Raw genomic sequence first — 18,608 nt, forward strand, 5'->3', positions numbered from 1 at the left:
CCCGATTCTTCTCCCCTCTCATTTAAAAATAAAATAAAGTCTATATGTAAGGGAAAGGAGAGTTTTGAAATGATTGCTTAAATACAGATATATATATAGAAGAAAATGAACACTTACAAGACCAGGTGAGCCATGTTTTAACCCAAGAGCAAATTTTCATAGCTACATTATAAATCCTAGAAAATAAAAGAGGTTATAATGGAAAGGCTGATAGTCCCTTATCCACAGCAGCATAAATAGCTATAATTAAACCACAGCTTTTGGCAACACCTCAGTCTGCAAAATGAAAAAAAGCCATTTCTACATTCACCTCAAATACAATGTGATTCCAGAAACTCTGTGTGATGTGTTAAAGGGGATTGCTACAACTATTTGACATTCTAAGCTTTAAATACCAAGGCATTTAGTTAACACAGCCAAGTCAGTATTTTCATAATGCTACTTAATCAGCAATAAAGGAATGCTCCTGTGAGCCATCATCTTGGGTTAGCAGAAAAGTGGCATATGAAGTTATTATTAACTAACTGCCTACAGGGAGCTGCTTCTCTCTTTAATCAGTGGTCTCACTTCCTACCTACCTGTAAATTCTGACAGTCCTAGAACTATTACACCCAGTACACTTGGCAGAAATATTACATTTATGCAAGGGCTGATATCTTATTCCCATCTGGATCTTAAAACAGGAAGGATTGCTATAGTGAGACATTTCCTCCTTTGCCAAATCAGAGAGGCAGCCAAGAATGCATGTTGTTAATCTGGCCAAAGACACTGCTCTATAACCCTGCTCTTGGCACACCCACAGAATTAGCTGTAGTTTCTTCCCACTATGATGTTGCTAGCTGTGCTTTCCTTTACCTCAAATTCTGAAAGAAATTGCATCATTATACTATAGCTGTTGTTGTTTTTTAACAACATTTATTTGCACAAGCGCAGCCGACCCAAAACCATTGTGGGATTAGTCTAGAACCTTTTGTTCACGTATCAAAAACAGTATTTATGCAGTGTGCATTACTGTGGGCAGTAAAGAGTCATACCATCATGCTGACTTTCAAGTTAATAGCATTAATTGTGTTAAAAGTTACTTCTCAACATCAGCAAGTTGTCCAGTTTTCACACAATGTTTGAAATGGGAACAAGAAGGAATCCAGATATTTTCATTATTTTAGTAACGTTCATTTAAAAACAAACAAGCATATTTGTAATCCCCCCACCATCATACTGCTTAATACTATGGTTGTTGTAACTCCTCTAATAAAAATATAATTGATGAATAGCTGCTGCTCAGTTGGTTGGATCCAGAGTTCCATGGAGCAGAACTGCTTGAATATGATGCTGCCACAGACAGAAAGAGGGGGCAGCTGATTTTTTGCCAATTCCCTCTTCCCCTGCAAGCCCTATGCCCCAAAAATGTGCTCTGAAGAGTTGAGAGGGTCTTTGAAATCGTGTGGGAGATGACACTGCAGCATGGGGGAATCAGCAAAAATCACCTCCCCACTTCTGCTTGTGGGCGTGCCCAGTCCACAGAGCGGGAGCATCTGCTAGATCAGAGTCTGTTCCACAAACAGAAAGAGCCCTTCTGTTTGCCAAACAACTGCTCTGGATCCAACCCAGTGACATTTAGTAAGGCAATTCAACACTTTTGTTAATATCCACAATATTTTTTTAAAACTACACTTTTAAATCAAGAATTATTAAAAAAAATTAAATACAACTGTGCTGCAATTACACAGACCATTCAGAACCAAAGGACTTTCTAAGGTAGTGTGCAAGAAACACTTTTTAACAGTCCCAGGAACAGTCCTCCTGCATCTCGGTAGCTTCCACTTTTTAAAAACCAAGTTAAGCCAATTTACAAAGACCCTCCTAATAAATCACCCACACTTTGTCAAACACTTTATCTGTGTTCAGACACAGCCTGAAAAAAAATCAGTTGTCCTTGGATTTACAAGCTACTGACAGCAGAAGTCAAACTATTCAGACAGTAACAAAGTACTTAAGGTAAACATGCAGGTCAGTTTCTTCCCACTGTTCATAATGCATATTTTCTACTGTCCCTCCCCCCACAAATCCTCAGGTTTCTTCAGTGACCAATCAATAACTGCCTCATTAGGCAGGATGACAGGGGAAGATGTCTTCCACCTTCCTAAAGTAGTTTTTGGCTTAAAATTGAAGAGCTGCCTCCAGTGTGAGTTAGTGGATGGCAATATGTTCATTGCTGAAAGGATGGTGTGGAGGTTGTAAACTGTATCAATAAATCAAGGCAAAACTGATTAGTGTTTAATCACTAATCTCCCATTTTTCCACTAGTCACTATTCCATTCTCCCATTTTATGCATTTTTTAATCTAACTAGGAATTTAGATAAGACTGTGAGGTTCCAAGATATAAAACGTTCAATAGGCAACTACGTATATGTTCTGAAGCAAACTTGATTTTTTATGTTGTATTATACATACATTTTAATGTGAACTACTTAAGGATTTTTAAAAAGTGATATAGAAATATTATAAATAAATAATAGATAGCAACTGGCGTAGGCGGTTTCAGCAGGGCAATGTGTCCCCCAGAAGTAGGCCAGGTTCAAAACTGCTCTTGGTACTTCTAAGCTGCACCAGGATCCAGGGAAGCATGCAAACTCAGAAGCAAAGCAGCACGCAGCACACAGCAGGCAGAGGAGAATTTCACCGCAATACCCTTACCACAGTCCTCCAGCCTGCTTCTAAATAAGGTAACGGAGGAGATAAGTGATTGCTGCTGCTCAAGGGGGACAACAGACAGAACCAAGAGTTTCTTCCCCCTTGGGTGATGCTTTGGTTTGCCAAGGGGTGGGACATCCTGGAAGCAGAGTGCCACCACCCTCTTACTACTAAGGAATCAGAGGGAAATGGCTCTCAACTCCCCAGCACAATTTTGCCTTGTAACTTCTATTACTTTGTTATGTATGGCAAATGTGGGCAGAGCATGAAGCAATTGGACAACAGCTGGAAAAATAGTAAGTAGAGACTGCTGTAGCACCCATTTCAGTACACAACAATATACATCATTAATCTGATGATGCGCTGCTAAACATGGGGCCAAATCCACTAAAAAGCATTTTGTGTTAGAGGCGGTACAAAGCTTTCTACTTATGGTATTTGATCAGTAGTCATACATACAGATCATCACTTACTGTTTCTATCATCAGATGATTAAGCTGCATGTGTCCACCCGCCCATAGAAATGTCCTTTCTGTTTAAAAACATGAAACCCACCAAGCTGAGCTCAACGTACTCACTCCATATGGTGGCCAGATGCTTGGAGTGTTCTTGTTTTGCAATCTAAGGCCAGCGGGACAAAACAACAACACATTAACACGCCCACCAAACATGGCTGGTGGGCAGTATTTGGGTTTGTGGTTGACAAAATTGTGTAAGACAGAGGCGAAGCTACATTGTGTTAGACAGATTTCTAGGATGAATATGAATAAGTTTGTACTGAACTGGATCTAACATCATGGGCCATGCTAATTTATATAAAACTTTAATTTAAATAATGCACACCGACTGCTGACATATCCATAGCCATGCAATTTTTTGTTGTTTGCCACTTTGGATGCTTTTATGCTAAAACACAGGATACACATTTTAAATCTGAATGTTGCAATTATTTCAGCACCAGATCAAAACTGTTTTGTTTGCCCAGGCATTTTAATCTGTTTTTGTCTGTTCTATTGTATTTATTTCTTTTTCTTTGGGATGGATTTCGTTGCTGCCTCCTGAACAATGTTACGGACCTCCGTCCATAGTTCCTCAGGCACTCTGTCTATCAGGTCTAATTCCTTAAATCTATTCCTCACCTCCACTGTATATTCATAAGGGATATGATTTAGGTCATCCCTGAATGGTTTAGTGGTTTTCCCTACATTCTTCGATTTAAGCTGAAATTTTGCAAGAAGCAGCTCATGATCTGAGCCACAGTCAGCTCCAGGTCTTGTTTTTACTGACTCTATAGAGCTTCTCCATCTTTGGCTGCAGTGGACATAATCAATCTGATTTCGATATTGACCATCTGGTGATGTCCATGTGTAGAGTCGCCTCCTGTGCTGTTGGAAAAGAGTGTTTGCTATGATCAGTGTGTTCTCTTGGCAAAACTCTATGAGCCTTTGTCCTGCTTCATTTTGTACACCAAGGCCATGCTTGCCTGTTATCCCGGTGATTTCTTGACTTCCTACTTTAGCATTCCAATCCCCTATGATGAAGAGGACATCTTTTTTTGGTGTTAGTTCTAGAAGGTGTTGTAGGTCTTCATAGAACCGATCAATCTCAGCTTCTTCAGCATCAGTGGTTGAGGCATAGACTTGAATTACTGTGATGTTGAATGGTTTGCCTTGGATTCATACTGAGATCATTCTATCGTTTTTTAGATTGTACCCCAGTACTGCTTTTCCCACCCTTTTATTGACTATGAGTGCTACTCCATTTCTTCTAAGGGATTCTTGCCCACAGTAGTAGATATGATGGTCACCTGAATTAAATGTGCCCATGCTTGTCCATTTTAGTTCGCTGATTCCCAAGATGTCGATGTTCAATCTTGCCATCTCATGTTTGACCACCTCCAGCTTACCTTGATTCATTGATCTGACATTCCAGGTTCCTAAACAATACTGTTCTTTACAGCATCAGATTTTCTTTTCACCACCAGACACATCCACAGCTGAGTGTCCTTTCGGCTTTGGCCCAGCCGTTTCACTCTTTCTGGAGCTACTTGGAAATACCCTCTGCTCTTCCCCAGTAGTATATTGGACTACCTTCCAACCTGAGGGGCTCATCTTCTGGCGTCATATCTTTTAGCCTTGTGATACGTTCCATGGGGTTTTCTTGGCAAGAATACTGGAGTGGGTTGCCATTTCCTTCTCCAGTGGAATACCACCAACTAAACCCTCACGTCAGGCCTCCTCTCTCACCATAGGTTAAAAGAGAGGCAGAAAAAAGGAGTGGCAGCCCTTACTCACTCTAACAAGTGGCAACAGATAGGGATGACCTGCAGGAACCAGTTGTCTCCAATGATGGCTGTGTTATTAATGGCCCAGTCTGGAGTGTTCCTCCAAGATATCACTGACCACTTCCCATGCTGTGGAGTGGATATGATAGTTGCAGCCACTTACCAGACTTGATATGCCAGGTCCAGTGTTCACCCCGCCTTGTTCCTATCCCAAATTCTGTTATTTTCAAAAAGGTCACGACCTTTTACATAACATCAACATTTTAGATTATATTGTCTCAAACAAGTAACTTTTTTACATGTCTCTTTTGAACCTGTTTATTTAGTTTTTTTCTGAGCCTCTAATGTGTTGTGTCATGTTATCTCAAGATATTTAAATAAGATGAAAGTTTAATAGCTTATTTTTCTTGAATTGCAAATTATTTTTTGATCCATTCCTACTTTAGAGTTTTAATCTAAAATATTGCTGAATTTCTTTATGGTATCCTGAACAAAATGGCATCCATTTTTTGGAGCAATAAAATGTTTCATCTCCACTGAAATTTATCAGTAAGTTCCATGTTCCACTGGACAGCTCTGACTCCAGGTTTCAGAGGGCCCTTGGGCAAGACACCCTCAATGCCCCCCCCCTTCATCAGTGAGTCTGCTTTCTCACCGCCACTGTCACTAGCTCTCTTGCTTTTCCTCCTCTTATCAGTGCCACCACTTGCTTGCTTGACAGGCAGAGAGCCAGTGAGCACGTAGGCAGTGGCATCTACTGCTCCTCTTCCACACCACCACCATTATCCGAGTCAGAGTGAGAGGCATGTGAACAAGAAGGCTGTTACTTTAGCATTCCAATCCCCTATGATAAAGAGGACATCTTTTTTGGGTGTTAGTTCTAGAAGGTGTTGTAGGTCTTCATAGAACCGATCAACCGCAGCTTCTTCGGCATCAGTGGTTAGGGCATAGACTTGAATTACTGTGATATTGAATGGTTTGCCTTGGATTCATACTGAGATCATTCTATCGTTTTTTAGATTGTACCCCAGTACTGCTTTTCCCACCCTTTTGTTGACTATGAGTGCTACTCCATTTCTTCTAAGGGATTCTTGCCCACAGTAGTAGATATGATGGTCACCTGAATTAAATTCGCCCATGCCTGTCCATTTTAGTTCGCTGATTCCCAAGATGTCGATGTTCAGTCTTGCCATCTCATGTTTGACCACCTCCAGCTTACCTTGATTCATTGATCTGACATTCCAGGTTCCGAAACAATATTGTTCTTTACAGCATCGGATTTTCTTTTCACCACCAGACACATCCACAGCTGAGTGTCCTTTCAGCTTTGCCCAGCCACTTCACTCTTTCTGGCCTTACTTGGAAATACCCTCTGCTCTTCCCCAGTAGTATATTGGACACCTTCCGACCTGAGGGGCTCATCTTCCAGCATCATATCTTTTAGCCTTGTGATACGCTCCATGGGGTTTTCTTGGCAGGAATACTGGAGTGGGTTGCCATTTCCTTCTCCAGTGGACCACATTTTGTCAGAACTCTCTGGCATAACCTGTCCGTCTTGGGTGGCCCTGCATGGCATAGCTTATGGCTTCACTGAGTTATGCAAGCCCCTTCGCCACAACAAGGCAGTGATCCATGAAGGGGAAAGAAATGCAAGAAAGCCAAATGGCTGTCTGATGAGGCTTTACAAGTTGCTGAGGAAAGAAGGGAAGCGAAAAGCAAGGGAGAAAGGGGAAGATATATCCAACTGAATGCAGAGTTCCAGAGAATAGCAAGGAGAGACAAGAAGGCCTTCTTAAATGAACAACGCAAAGAAATCGAGGAAAACAACAGAATGGGAAAGACTACAGATCTCTTCAAGAAAATCGGAGATCTCAAGGGAACGTTTTGTGCAAAGACGGGCATGATAAAGGACAAAGAAGGCAGGGCCCTCACAGAAGCAGATGAGATTAAGAAGAGGTGGAAAGAATACACAGAAGAACTCTACAGGAAAGATCTTAATGTCCCTGATAGCCATGAGAGTGCGGTCACTGAACTTGAGCAGGACATCCTCGAGAGTGAAGTCAAGTGGGCCTTAGGAAGCATTAGTAACAACAAAGCTAGCGGAGATGACAGTATTCCAGGTGAGCTTTTTAAAATCCTAAAAGATGATGCTGTTAAAGTGCTGCACTCAATATGCCGACACATTTGGAACACTCAACAGTGGCTGCAAGACTGGAAAAGGTCAGTTTACATTCCAATCCCAAAGAAGGGCAATGCCAAAGAGTGTTCAAACTACCGCACAATTGCGCTCATTTCACTTGCCAGCAAGGTTATGCTCAAAATCCTACAAGCTAGGCTTCAGCAGTATGCGAACCGAGAATGACCAGAAGTACAAGCTGGGTTTCAAAGAGGCAGAGGAACTAGAGATCAAATCGCCAACATTTGCTGGATCATGGAGAAAGCAAGAGAATTCCAGAAAAACGTCTATTTCTGCTTCATTGACTACACTAAAGCCTTTGATTGTGTGGATCACAACAAACTGTGGCAAATTCTTAAAGAGATGGGAGTATTAGACCACCTTACCTGTCTCCTGAGAAACCTGTACGAGGGTCAAGAAGCAACAGTAAGAACCGGACATGGAACAACCGACTGGTTCAAAATTGGGGAAGGAGTATGACAAGGCTGCATATTGTCGCCCTGCTTATTTAACTTATATGCAGAGTACATCATGAGAAACACCAGGTTGGTTGAATCACAGGTCGGAATTAAGATTGCCGGGAGACTTATCAACAACCTCAGATACGCAGATGATACCACCCTAGTGGCAGAAAGCGAAGAGGATCTAAAGAGCCTCCTGTTGAGGGTGAAAGTGGAGAGTGCAAAAGCTGGTTTGAAACTCAGCATTAAAAAAATGAAGATCATGGCATCTGGCCCCATCACTTCCTGGCATATGGAAGGGGAAGAAATGGAAGCAGTGACAGATTTTATTTTCTTGGGCTCCAAGATCACCGCAGACGGTGACTGTAGCCATGAAATTAAAAGACGCTTGCTCCTTGGGAGGAAAGCTATGGCAAACCTAGACAGCATAGTAAGAAGCAGAGACATCAGCTTGCCGACAAAGGTCCATCTAATCAAAGCTATGGTTTTCCCAGTAGTAATGTATGGCTGTGAGAGCTGGACAATAAGGAAGGCTGAGCGCCGAACAATTGATGCTTTCGAACTGTGGTGCTGGAGAAGACTCTTACGAGTCCCCTGGACTGCAAGGAGGTCAAATCAGTCCATCCTAAAGGAAATCAACCCTGAGTGCTCATTGGAAGGACAGATCCTGAAGCTGAAGCTCAAATACTTTGGCCACCTAATGCAAAGAGAAAACTCTCTGGAAAAGACCCTGATGCTGGGAAAGACTGAAGGCAAAAGGAGAAGGGGACAGCAGAGGATGAGATGGCTGGATAGCATCACCGATGCAATGAATATGAACTTGAGCACGCTCTGGGAGAGAGCGCAGGACAGGAAGGCCTGGCGTGCTATGGTCCATGGGGTCACGAAGAGTCGGACACCACTGAACGACAATTGTATTTATTGCCTTCTTTTCTATGATGATGTGATTTTGTTATTGTACAGATATTGTACTGTATATTGTTTTACTCATACTTGTACACCGGGTTGGACAGACTTCAGGTCTGAAGGATCGATTTTGTTTCGTAATAGAACATTGAGGTCTACCAACCAGAACCAGACACAAAGTGGTGGCTTAGAAGGCAGTCAATTACCTACAGTGGATGAGTTCATAGGATAATGATCTATTATCCCACAAACCCATCCATTAGAATATGTACAAATCTACATGTAAGTTGCCATAGATCACGGATTCTAACACAGCACTCTAAACTGCCCAGCATAGCTGAACCTGATTAAAGCAACCAAGTAGTATTTCTGTTTTACAGATAAAGAACACTGAGGCTAAGAGATAAGCAATAAGCAGAAGCCAAGCAGAGGTTTGTTGTTGTTACTGCTATTGATTTATCCCAGGGATGTTGAACCCCACGGCAAGGTTCAAATCCAGCCCTCCAGTGTTCCCCAGATGACCACACCCCCTTCCCCACATCACCAGGTGGTTGCCGCTTTTGCTCCCAACCGTCTGTCTTTTGGCAGTTTCCCAGCTTTTGCATTATTTCTTCCCCATCCTAAAAGGCTAAAATGCCTTTCCTAAGCCTTAGTTATTGGTAGTAAGTACCTTAAGCTAAAATATGCTGGTGTGTCTTCCCTGCTTAACACCCCATGAGCTTTTCCAAAACTGAATTAGGACCTTGGATTGAAAAAGGTGCAACACCCTTATTTTGCTCCCTTGCTCTCAATAAAGTCAGAAACCTTTGGAGATCTATTGCAAATAACCCAGAGATCAATCTGATTGAGATCTACATTCATATTGCCCCGTTTTACACCTTCCTGGTATTTACAAGGATAAAGGGTGGTTTTTAAAATGTTTCAATAGATTAGGTAAATAAATAACAAATGACATATATTATACCAAACGCGTCAAAGTCAATAACATTAAGTTTAAAGTAGGAAAAAGAATCTCAGAAAATGTTCATAAATAAATCCTCACCTCAGCCTGAACAGAACATCCTGCAAGAAGTTTAACACAGTTGCAAGTTCAGCTCCTCGGCATCCTGGCAGCAGCATACTAAAGCCATCGCTCAATAGCTTTTCCTCAGAAAGATTCAAGCAACGGCTGGTCTCAAAAACTTCTTGGACGCCATCAATGTAAGTGGAAAGCAATATCCAGAGGCTTTGTTTCTGCAAGAGGTCATTTCTTGCCACTAAGAATTCCTTTGCTTTTTCGTGGAAGGCACTTGAGAGTTGCTCAGCTAGCACACCAATGTCCATGTTCTTCTCAACATAGGTTAAGGTGAAAGCAAAATAGCCTTTCCAGATCAGAGCTCTCTGAGAAATGCTGGTGGAAACTGGACTGAGAAAATGCAGAAGTTCCATCATGCGGCTGGTAACATCCTCCGTGTCTGCTATGGCTGCCAGCACGAGGAAAAGATATAAACAATTTTGCAGCCCCACCTCTGTCAGTTCTCTCATTCTTTTCTGGTGGAATTTGGAATAAATTCTGTATTATACAAAAAAAAACACGTTTTGTTAAAGTTTGTTTTGTTTTTGCCCTTTCTTTGATGACATCTGGCCCGAACTACACATTACTTGTTTGTTTGTTTCTAAATTCTAGAGAAAGCACGGGTGGCTTGATCCAGATCAGGCTTGAGCATGAGCGAAAGCGGTTTTTAACCCTTTGCCCCTCTACTGTTCCACAGGGTCCCCCAACCCCCTGGAGCAGATTTTTGGTCGAGCACTGCAGGGGAAGAGGCAACCAATGAAGGTTGCCTCCTCCCCTGTTCCATCAGTGGAAATGCTCCGCTGCATTGGAAGGAGGCTTTCTGTTCACAGAAGGATGACTGTGGATCCAACCCATAGTCTACCCCACAAAACACAACTAGTCGTATGAATTGCCATTCAATAATAACAATTTAAAATTAAAAAATAAGAACAAGTCCCCCCACCTGCCCACACACTGGGATTATTTCAGAAGTTGTGTATATAGACACTACAGATGTACGCTTCTTAGATAAAGCAAAGTGAGTCAGTCACAGAATTTAATTTATTATTGCATTTATATTTATTATTGCATTTATATCCCACCTTTATTCCTCTTGCAAGGAACCCAAGGTGGCTTACATTATCAATGATATGGGGGAAACTGTCAAAGCCACTGTACCTTCCTTTGATCTGTTTCCATGGATGAATACCATTGGCCTTCACTGCCTTCTTCATAATTTGTGCCAAAATGCGAAGAAAAATTTGGTAACTATTGCTGGATGTATACATGTCAGGACTGTGTATGTCACTGCAACAGTTCTTTACCAACTCATACATAGATAAGGGGGTTTTACTAATACTTGCAAGATCTTTGAGGCCAAACCAAGGAATAGTAAAGGGACTGTTCTAAAAGGAAAAGACAACATATTTCATAAAATGGCATCATAAATGGCAACTGAAGTTAAACTTTCATATCTCTTCCGCAATCATTACAAAAGGTTAACATTCAGGTTTTTGTTAATTAGCAATGGCTTTGTAATCTATTTCCCATAGCCAATTTCCTGTTACCAACTTTTGCAATCTACATCCCCAGGAATAAGAGTTTGGAAACCATCATTCATGCTTGAGGAGGAGCAAAGAAAAATCTGCTTGGCCACATCCATTGGTCTGACAACCACAACTGCTGAGATCCTGTTTTCCCCTTTGTTCCAGAAACAATTCTACAATGATCAGGGAGTTGCCCTGTGGCCAAAGAGGTGAGGGGAAGGACACTCTAGGCTCAGTCACTGGTCAGACAGTGATTGCCTGCTGGGAGGCTGGACCTCTCTCTCTCCCAGCAAAGATTGTATACCACTGGAAAGAGATTTCCACCCTTTTCTTTTTTTAAAAAATGTAAATATCTGAAAGCTGCTGAGAACTTTTGTGGTGGAGTGTAACATAAATTGAAGGAATGAATAAATCTGAGGAGCTCTTTTCCCCCAATAAGGCCTTAGACATTTCCACTGCTAAACAGAGTGGACTGGATTATAAGAAAAACTTCCTCAGGGTGACAGGTTTACAACAATTACAACTGTAGCTTCTCTTAGGCATATTTACTAACCAGATTTTTGCTGTAATATTCCCAGAGTATGGTGACAGTAGAGAGGTTCACATCCCAGATGTGGCTTAATGTCAAACAGCACTGAAGATGCATTCGTAACTGTTCTTCTAATATTCCAGTCTATCAAACAAGGACATTTAAGTGCTGTTAGGATTTGTTTTAGCAAAATTTTTATTTAATTTAAAAACAATCTTAACCACAAATCAAATATGAGGCTTTCAGATTCTGAGAATAATTTTCTTCTATAAATGTTATTTCTAGTTCAGAAGCAAGCCAATCCATTAATATGAGCGGCGATCAAGAAAATAAAATTTGACAAGTACTGGCATTGTCATCTACTAAATTCCATCTACATTTTTAGGTGCTTGAACCATACAGCTGCAAAACTGGGGCCTTACAACATAATCTGGAATATAGGCAGATTATGGAATATAATCCAAGATAGGCAGGCTTCTAAGCATATTGCAGACAGACGTTTATATTAGAGCTGTGCACAAATGGCCTCTCAAAATTCTCCAGCCTATTTGTGGGCAGAGAAATTGGGGGAACAATTATACCAAATTTCTCCTAGGGGAGGAGATAATCTCCAAGAGTTTCTCCCAGGCAGGGCTCACTATTGGCAGGGGCTGTAGCACAGGTTCTTTCTTTTTTCCTAAGTGTTTTTGCTTTGTTGCACTGCTTCTGTAGGTAGCAACAGCATCAGCTGTGTTGAGGCTCCCACTTTTTTGAGGCAGACTTGTGAATTCCTTTGGTGGTATTTTTGAGGTTACCTAATCACTGTGAGGTGGGCAAGGGTGCTGCGTGTATTTTCTCTTTCTATCACACATCTTTCCATTGCTCTGCAGCCTCCCAGGCCACCTGCACTTTCTGAACTGAAAAAGGTCCATGGGAGGAATTGCTTCATGATGCCTTCCTCATGATGGCTTTAAATGAAGCATGGTAAACCGAGGAGGCTACCGGCTGCCACAGAAATTATTGTACAATGACAGACAGGACACTCATGTGTACTCCTCAGCCACCTCATAAGTAAAGTAAGCCCAAGAACCTCAAACCCAACCCATGAGAATTTCTCCAAAATTTATCCTTTGAATTTCTTTTCGAAAGCAATTTCTTTTCTATCAAATTGAATGGGAATGGTCAAAAAAATGTGGGAGAAATTTTCAGCACAGCACTAGTTTATATACTGTATTCTGCCAAAGTCCCATTGGAAGCAACAGCAAACACACATTATAAGAACTTTCTGGCTACTGAGAATAACAGGATGGACCTAGCCCACTTCCCTCGCAAAGATTCTGTTGTGATGACATTGACATCTGAAACTCTGACATGGCATTTCTGCATGTGTCATAGTTTATTTCAAATTAGTCCACAGACCATTTGCATTTTTTTAACAAATAAAAGGAAAATGCACATGCAAACAAAAATATATGCTCGTCACAATTTAGGGACAGGAACTGCATACACGTAATATTAAATATGCAGAATAAAGGATCAGCATTTGCAAGCATCTTCAGACTACTTTTTAAAACTGTATTTAAATATATATTACAACTTTCTATGTAATGTTGACATTGCACCCCTCCAGATGTAATGGAAGAAGTACTACATCTGAATTACCCGGATAGGATGCCAAATTGGCTGAATCTGTTTTGCTCTGCCCCAATAAAAATTACAGTAAAACATTGCATGTATCAATGTTTCAATGTCGCCAGAATCACAAGGACAGTCTTAAACAATGGGTCTTCCTCCAGATCAGCCTTCTAGCAATTAAGTATGCACCATATTAAACCTCGCTAATGTGAAAGCCACATGATACTTTAGGATAGTCAAATTCTTTAAATACTGAGTGCTAATGAACTAAATGTCTGCTGATGAACTAAAGATGGTCAAACACAGTTTGCTTGTGCTAAGTGGTTCTGTCTATATTTTGAATTATCTGTCTAATTAAAGGTATGGCTTGCAATTGCTCCATCGTAAGCACAAATGTTGATGAAAAACCAAGCCTGTGTAGTAACTGAGGAATACCTATCTTCCACCTAGATTCATATGAATGTGTCATAAAATATACAGGATCTGGCCAATTTCGTTCATTTGTGAAGGCAAGATTACACACAGAATCTTTGCTTCACCCTAGAAACTAAACATGCTAACTTTTCCCCCTTCTCAGTTATGTCCAGAGTAAAGCCACTTTGTTCCAAGACAGCAAAAGCTGAACTCGTATCAGAGCACCCCACCCACCATCTGCATCTTCCTGCCTGCACTCCATTCTTTGGTGTGATATTATAATGTTGCAGAACCCTGGGAAATAGTTTTTATATAGACTTATGGTGTGAATAAATTCAAGTAAACTATCCAAAAATAAGATATAAATTACACATTGTACATATATTTTTTAAAAAGTTAACTGCTGCTTGCTTTGCTTTTAATGATACGTTTAAAGCTGCATTTTAAAATCATACTTTCCCATGTTTTAGCTGCTTTGATATTTATCTCTTTTTAAAACTCTGCTCCAGCTGCCTGAGTTTCTGCTAGATGGGTGATTTTGGCTGTCTAGCAGTGGCACCTCGGAGGGGGAGGGAAGGAGGCTGAGGAAGCCATAGGAAACCGCATACTGCAGCTCCCCTGGCCTCCTCCCCACCCCCAGGAATGCCCCCTTTTCCCCATCTCCCCACTGCGTTTTCTGAGGGCAGAGAGGTAGCTGACACAGTTCTCTCTGCACTGGCTACAAGGGGGAGGCGAGCACAGTTTCCTGGCTCCAAGGTCAGAACCCTGTCTCTAACCTCAGAGTCAGGAAACCAAACTATCCTATGCCTCCCCAGATGCCATGTGGGGTGCACAGGATTGTTCCCTACATTATTCAAACTATAACTATAAACTACAGTGTTTTAGATGAAGTCTGCACCCTAAAGAATTGCACATTTTTCTTTTTTTGAAGGAAATGAGTGGATGAGTTGTGGTCACAACTTCATTTGACTGCTCTGCAGTTAGGAAGGAATCCCCCCACTAAAGTCACATTGTCTAGTGACCAGAAAGAGGAAATTCTCTTCCATGCCTGAGGAAAGGGGCCTGGGGAAGAGGCTGGCAGGCAAGATGGGGAACCCCTGCAGACCATATCCGGCCCACAGGCCAAAGGTTCCCCATTCCTGACTTAAATGACCTCTAGACTACTGGAAACAGAGTCAGAACTAATGGGGGGTTCAGCATTCAATTATTTCTGTAAGGATATAAACAGATATAATCAAAATGATACTACTACATAAACATACTATTATAACACCTACTATAGCTATACATTTGTTCTGGAAGGATTTTAGAAAGTATTCTTATGTGGCTTTACAGGGTGGGATTAAATATAAAAGCAGTTAAGTTTGATGAAAAGAGGAATGGATATGCATGTCAGTTAATTTTACCAAAAATGCTATTTAGATGTAGCTATAACATCATAGAAAACACTAAAGTTCTTTTTAAGATACTCTTTCTTTTGAATTCATTCTAGTTTAGCAGCATCCCATATTTCATGCATAAATAATTGTGGCTCATGACAACTTAGAATTGCTCACATGTTACATTAAATATTTTGTGTGAATTATAACCACATCATAACTTGTCTTTTCCTAATCGTACATCCACCACAGTTGCGTTAGGAGCCACAATTGGCTATGGCTTCATGAGAAGTCCACAGTCAGAGAGAGGTATGCACATATTATGGCAGAGCAGGGACATACTAAAGATTTAAGAAATACTAACTTGGGATTTTCTTTTAGTCACTTTATTTTCTGAGGACACATATTACCCTCACTGATAAAACAGGAGTGAAGAATTCCTAATCACCAAGAGCTCTTCTTTATTTTCAGTCACTCTTACTGTTTTACTCAAGTGTTACTCTTTTGAATACACAAGTAAGCTAGGCATGGAAGACAACTTTCTCAAAAACAACTAATCATTCCACCTAACTCCAGCAAACAATTACACCCTTGACATAACATCAGTATTGTCTTTGTAAATAAAATGTCTATTTACACTATTTAAAAAAGTATCACAGCAGCATAATTAAAATATTCTAACCACTGAAAATACAATCAAGAAAGACTGGCCAAGCCTAATTATTTCATACTAAAATATTTATTTTGCCAACATTTTTATACTCGGCATTTCAAGAAACATTTTTTTATTCAAAGAGCACCTTGGCATTGTGGATGTGTTTGAGTTTGAAACACAGCAACAACCATCATGTAAACACAGCTCAACTGAAAATTAATCTTCTCTTAACCAAATCTAGATTTTCAAGATGTGTTTCCATTTTAGCTTTCAGTTTTACTTATTTACATGCCACTTTCTAGACATACTAATTACAGAAGCTTTCAAAGTCACATTAAGGCTGCAATCTTGTACACATTTACCTGGCAGCAAGTCTCAGCGAATTTCAGTGAGCAGTCTATGTAAATATGTGTTAAAAAAACAACAACAGAATTCATCCGAAAATTGTGATAATGTTGTAAAATGTTAAAACCATAATGCATCTACATTTTGGGCTGGATGCAGATTTGCACTCAGCAGAGTTCTGCTGGTTGAGCAAGGGTCAGGGCAGCAATTTTCTGCAGTTCACCCTGCACCACCCAGCACCAGCTCCCATGCTGTTGCAAAGGGTTGAAGGTCCACTGGAACAGCATGAGAGGTGACACTGGTAACAAAAGGGAAAAGGAGGATGAGAAAATCACGTCCCTGGTGACTTCCCCCAAGGGGAAGCCTCTGGTGGACTCCAGATCCTTCCACAAACTGAAGGCACCCTTCCATTCATGGATGGACGAGTTTGGATCCAACCACTGAATAGTCGAAGTCAAAAGGAAAGCCATTATTTGGCTTACTCCTATTGCTTCACTATGTAGCCAGCTATCCTCTGCCATACAAACAAATTAAATAAATTATTTCTGTAATGACTGATGTGACAAATTACAATTTGCACCATGCAACCCAAGAACAATTTTACAGAAAACATATTAATATGTACCACATATTTAAAAGCACTTTAAAAAAGGAGGTCAGTTCTGACCTCTGGGCCACAAAGTACTGCATTAATGGCTCTGTAGAAAGAAAAATGATAAGGTATGAAATGAGTGCTCAGAAGCTACAACCTTATCAGTAAGAGTTTGATTCAAGCCTGTAAGACAAATTGCTCAGCAAGGCAAGTCACCTTCCTGCTGTGATGAGGATATAGCTGAATTTTCAATGCAATAGACTATCTCCCCTATCACGTCTCTCAACTTGATATCCTCAGATTCAGCACAGAGCTTACAATTTCTAAGCATCCTGTTCTTATTCGGAATACATCTTGTCAAAGGAGCCAAGTAACACGTCCAGGATAATTATCCCCACCCCATCCCACCCGCCATACACACACCTTATCTGACAATTTATCTTCAAAACACAACCACTTAGAAGTATGACCACTAACAAGAAGAGTGTCCTGACACAGACAGATCATCAAAGCTGTTCATACACTTGAATTAAAGACACCAAATTTCAGATAGCAATCTGGTGAATAAAACACATTTCACATTCTGTCCACCTGTCCCCAAATTAGTCCAATCAAACTCGCCTGATATCCTTCACATACTTACTTGACTACTGATGAACCGCTTCAACATATCTTCCACACAGGGCCAGTTGGATTCTATTGGTTTCTGAATCAAAAATAGTTGTGAACGATTAATTATGTAAGTAATACTAACAGCATAATCCTATACCTGTCTACTCAGAAGAAAGTCCTGCTGAGGTCAATGAAGCGGATATAGGACTGCAGCCCAGGTGAACTATGTACAGTTTGCAACACTTGGAGCTGTTTAGCTTGACTAAGGGAGGAGATGATAGAGGTGTATAAAACTATGCATAGTGTAGAGAACCTGGATAGGGGGGGAAAAAGTCTCCTTCTTTCATAATACCAGAACCTAGTATTACTAGAACCTAAAACCTAGGGTCACCCAATGGAGCTAAATGGTAGGAACTGATAAAAGGAAGTACTTCTTCATACAGCATAAACTATGGAATTTTCTGCCATAAGATGTAGTGGTGGCTGCTAACTCTTTAATAGGGGATTATGCAAATTTATGGAAGATAAGGCTATCAATGGCTATATATTGCCTCTAGTATCAAAGTCAATATGCCTATGTATACCAGTTGCTGAGGAACACAAGAAGGAGGGTGCTATTGCCCTCATGTCCTCCTTGGGGGCTTCCCACAGACATTTGACTGGCCACTGTAGGAACAGACTAGGCTATACTAGATAGGGCCTTTGGACCGATTCAGGCACTGCTCTTATGTTCTTATAGGCAGAATCAAATGGGGCACTTATTCCCCCACTGCTTCCTTTCTGCCTCACTGATTCCCTTCCAGAAGCGCTGGTTCCTTCCAATTCCGTTGCAGAAACTGGGCCCACCGCTTATGCAAGGGAGATTTAGCACTTATGCAAGTTCTGCTGACCTGCTTCCTTCCAGAAATGAGCATTTCCACTTGTTTCAGGTTGCCCTGGAAGCGCTAAATTGTCGTTGCATAAGCAGTGGGGGTCACTTGCGCAACAGAACTGGCAATGCGAAAGACAACTGATGGGGGAGGAAGTGCCCTGTTGATTCTGCCCATCATACAGCAAGCTAAATGAGAACGTGAAAGCTTTTCCTAGTTCCAGGTCATTATAGTTTCTTTATTGATGCCTGTGCTGTTTATTATTTATCATATTGTATTTTATTCTTTAAAATACTGGTATTGTATCTTATATTTTAACTGTGTTTTAAAATGGCTTTTTAGTTTTTTAACTGGCTTTAATCTGCCCAGAGACCATTAGTTATTGGTTGGATTAGAAATGTACTAAATAAATCAATAAATAAATTCCTTCTTTCATTATTGCTACAAATTAGTGCCTAAAATATTCTCTTTTCTCTAGCTATGTTTAACAAGCAAAA

The 18,608-nt window shown here is 40.8% G+C and overlaps 1 protein-coding gene across 4 annotated transcripts in view; it reads right to left on the minus strand.

Moving 5' to 3' along the window:
* MMS22L (MMS22 like, DNA repair protein) overlaps nucleotides 1-18,608 on the minus strand; it is a 126,151-nt gene that overhangs the window by 66,959 nt on the left and 40,584 nt on the right. For all 4 annotated transcript variants that reach the window (XR_014786631.1, XM_084827149.1, XM_084827151.1 and 1 more), the window contains 4 exons: nucleotides 17,274-17,336; nucleotides 11,656-11,775; nucleotides 10,735-10,961; nucleotides 9,565-10,074 (listed from right to left, as the gene is read on the minus strand). Coding sequence is in view for 3 of the 4 variants with exons in the window: in XM_084827149.1 (XP_084683275.1) it covers nucleotides 9,565-10,074; nucleotides 10,735-10,961; nucleotides 11,656-11,775; nucleotides 17,274-17,336 (920 nt within the window). In the remaining variant the exon portion in view is untranslated. The remainder of the gene's footprint in view (nucleotides 1-9,564; nucleotides 10,075-10,734; nucleotides 10,962-11,655; nucleotides 11,776-17,273; nucleotides 17,337-18,608) is intronic.

Source organism: Heloderma suspectum, chromosome 1, assembly GCF_057233095.1.
Source record: "Heloderma suspectum isolate Gila_16-S chromosome 1, 16-S_ref, whole genome shotgun sequence".
NCBI lineage: Eukaryota > Metazoa > Chordata > Lepidosauria > Squamata > Helodermatidae > Heloderma > Heloderma suspectum.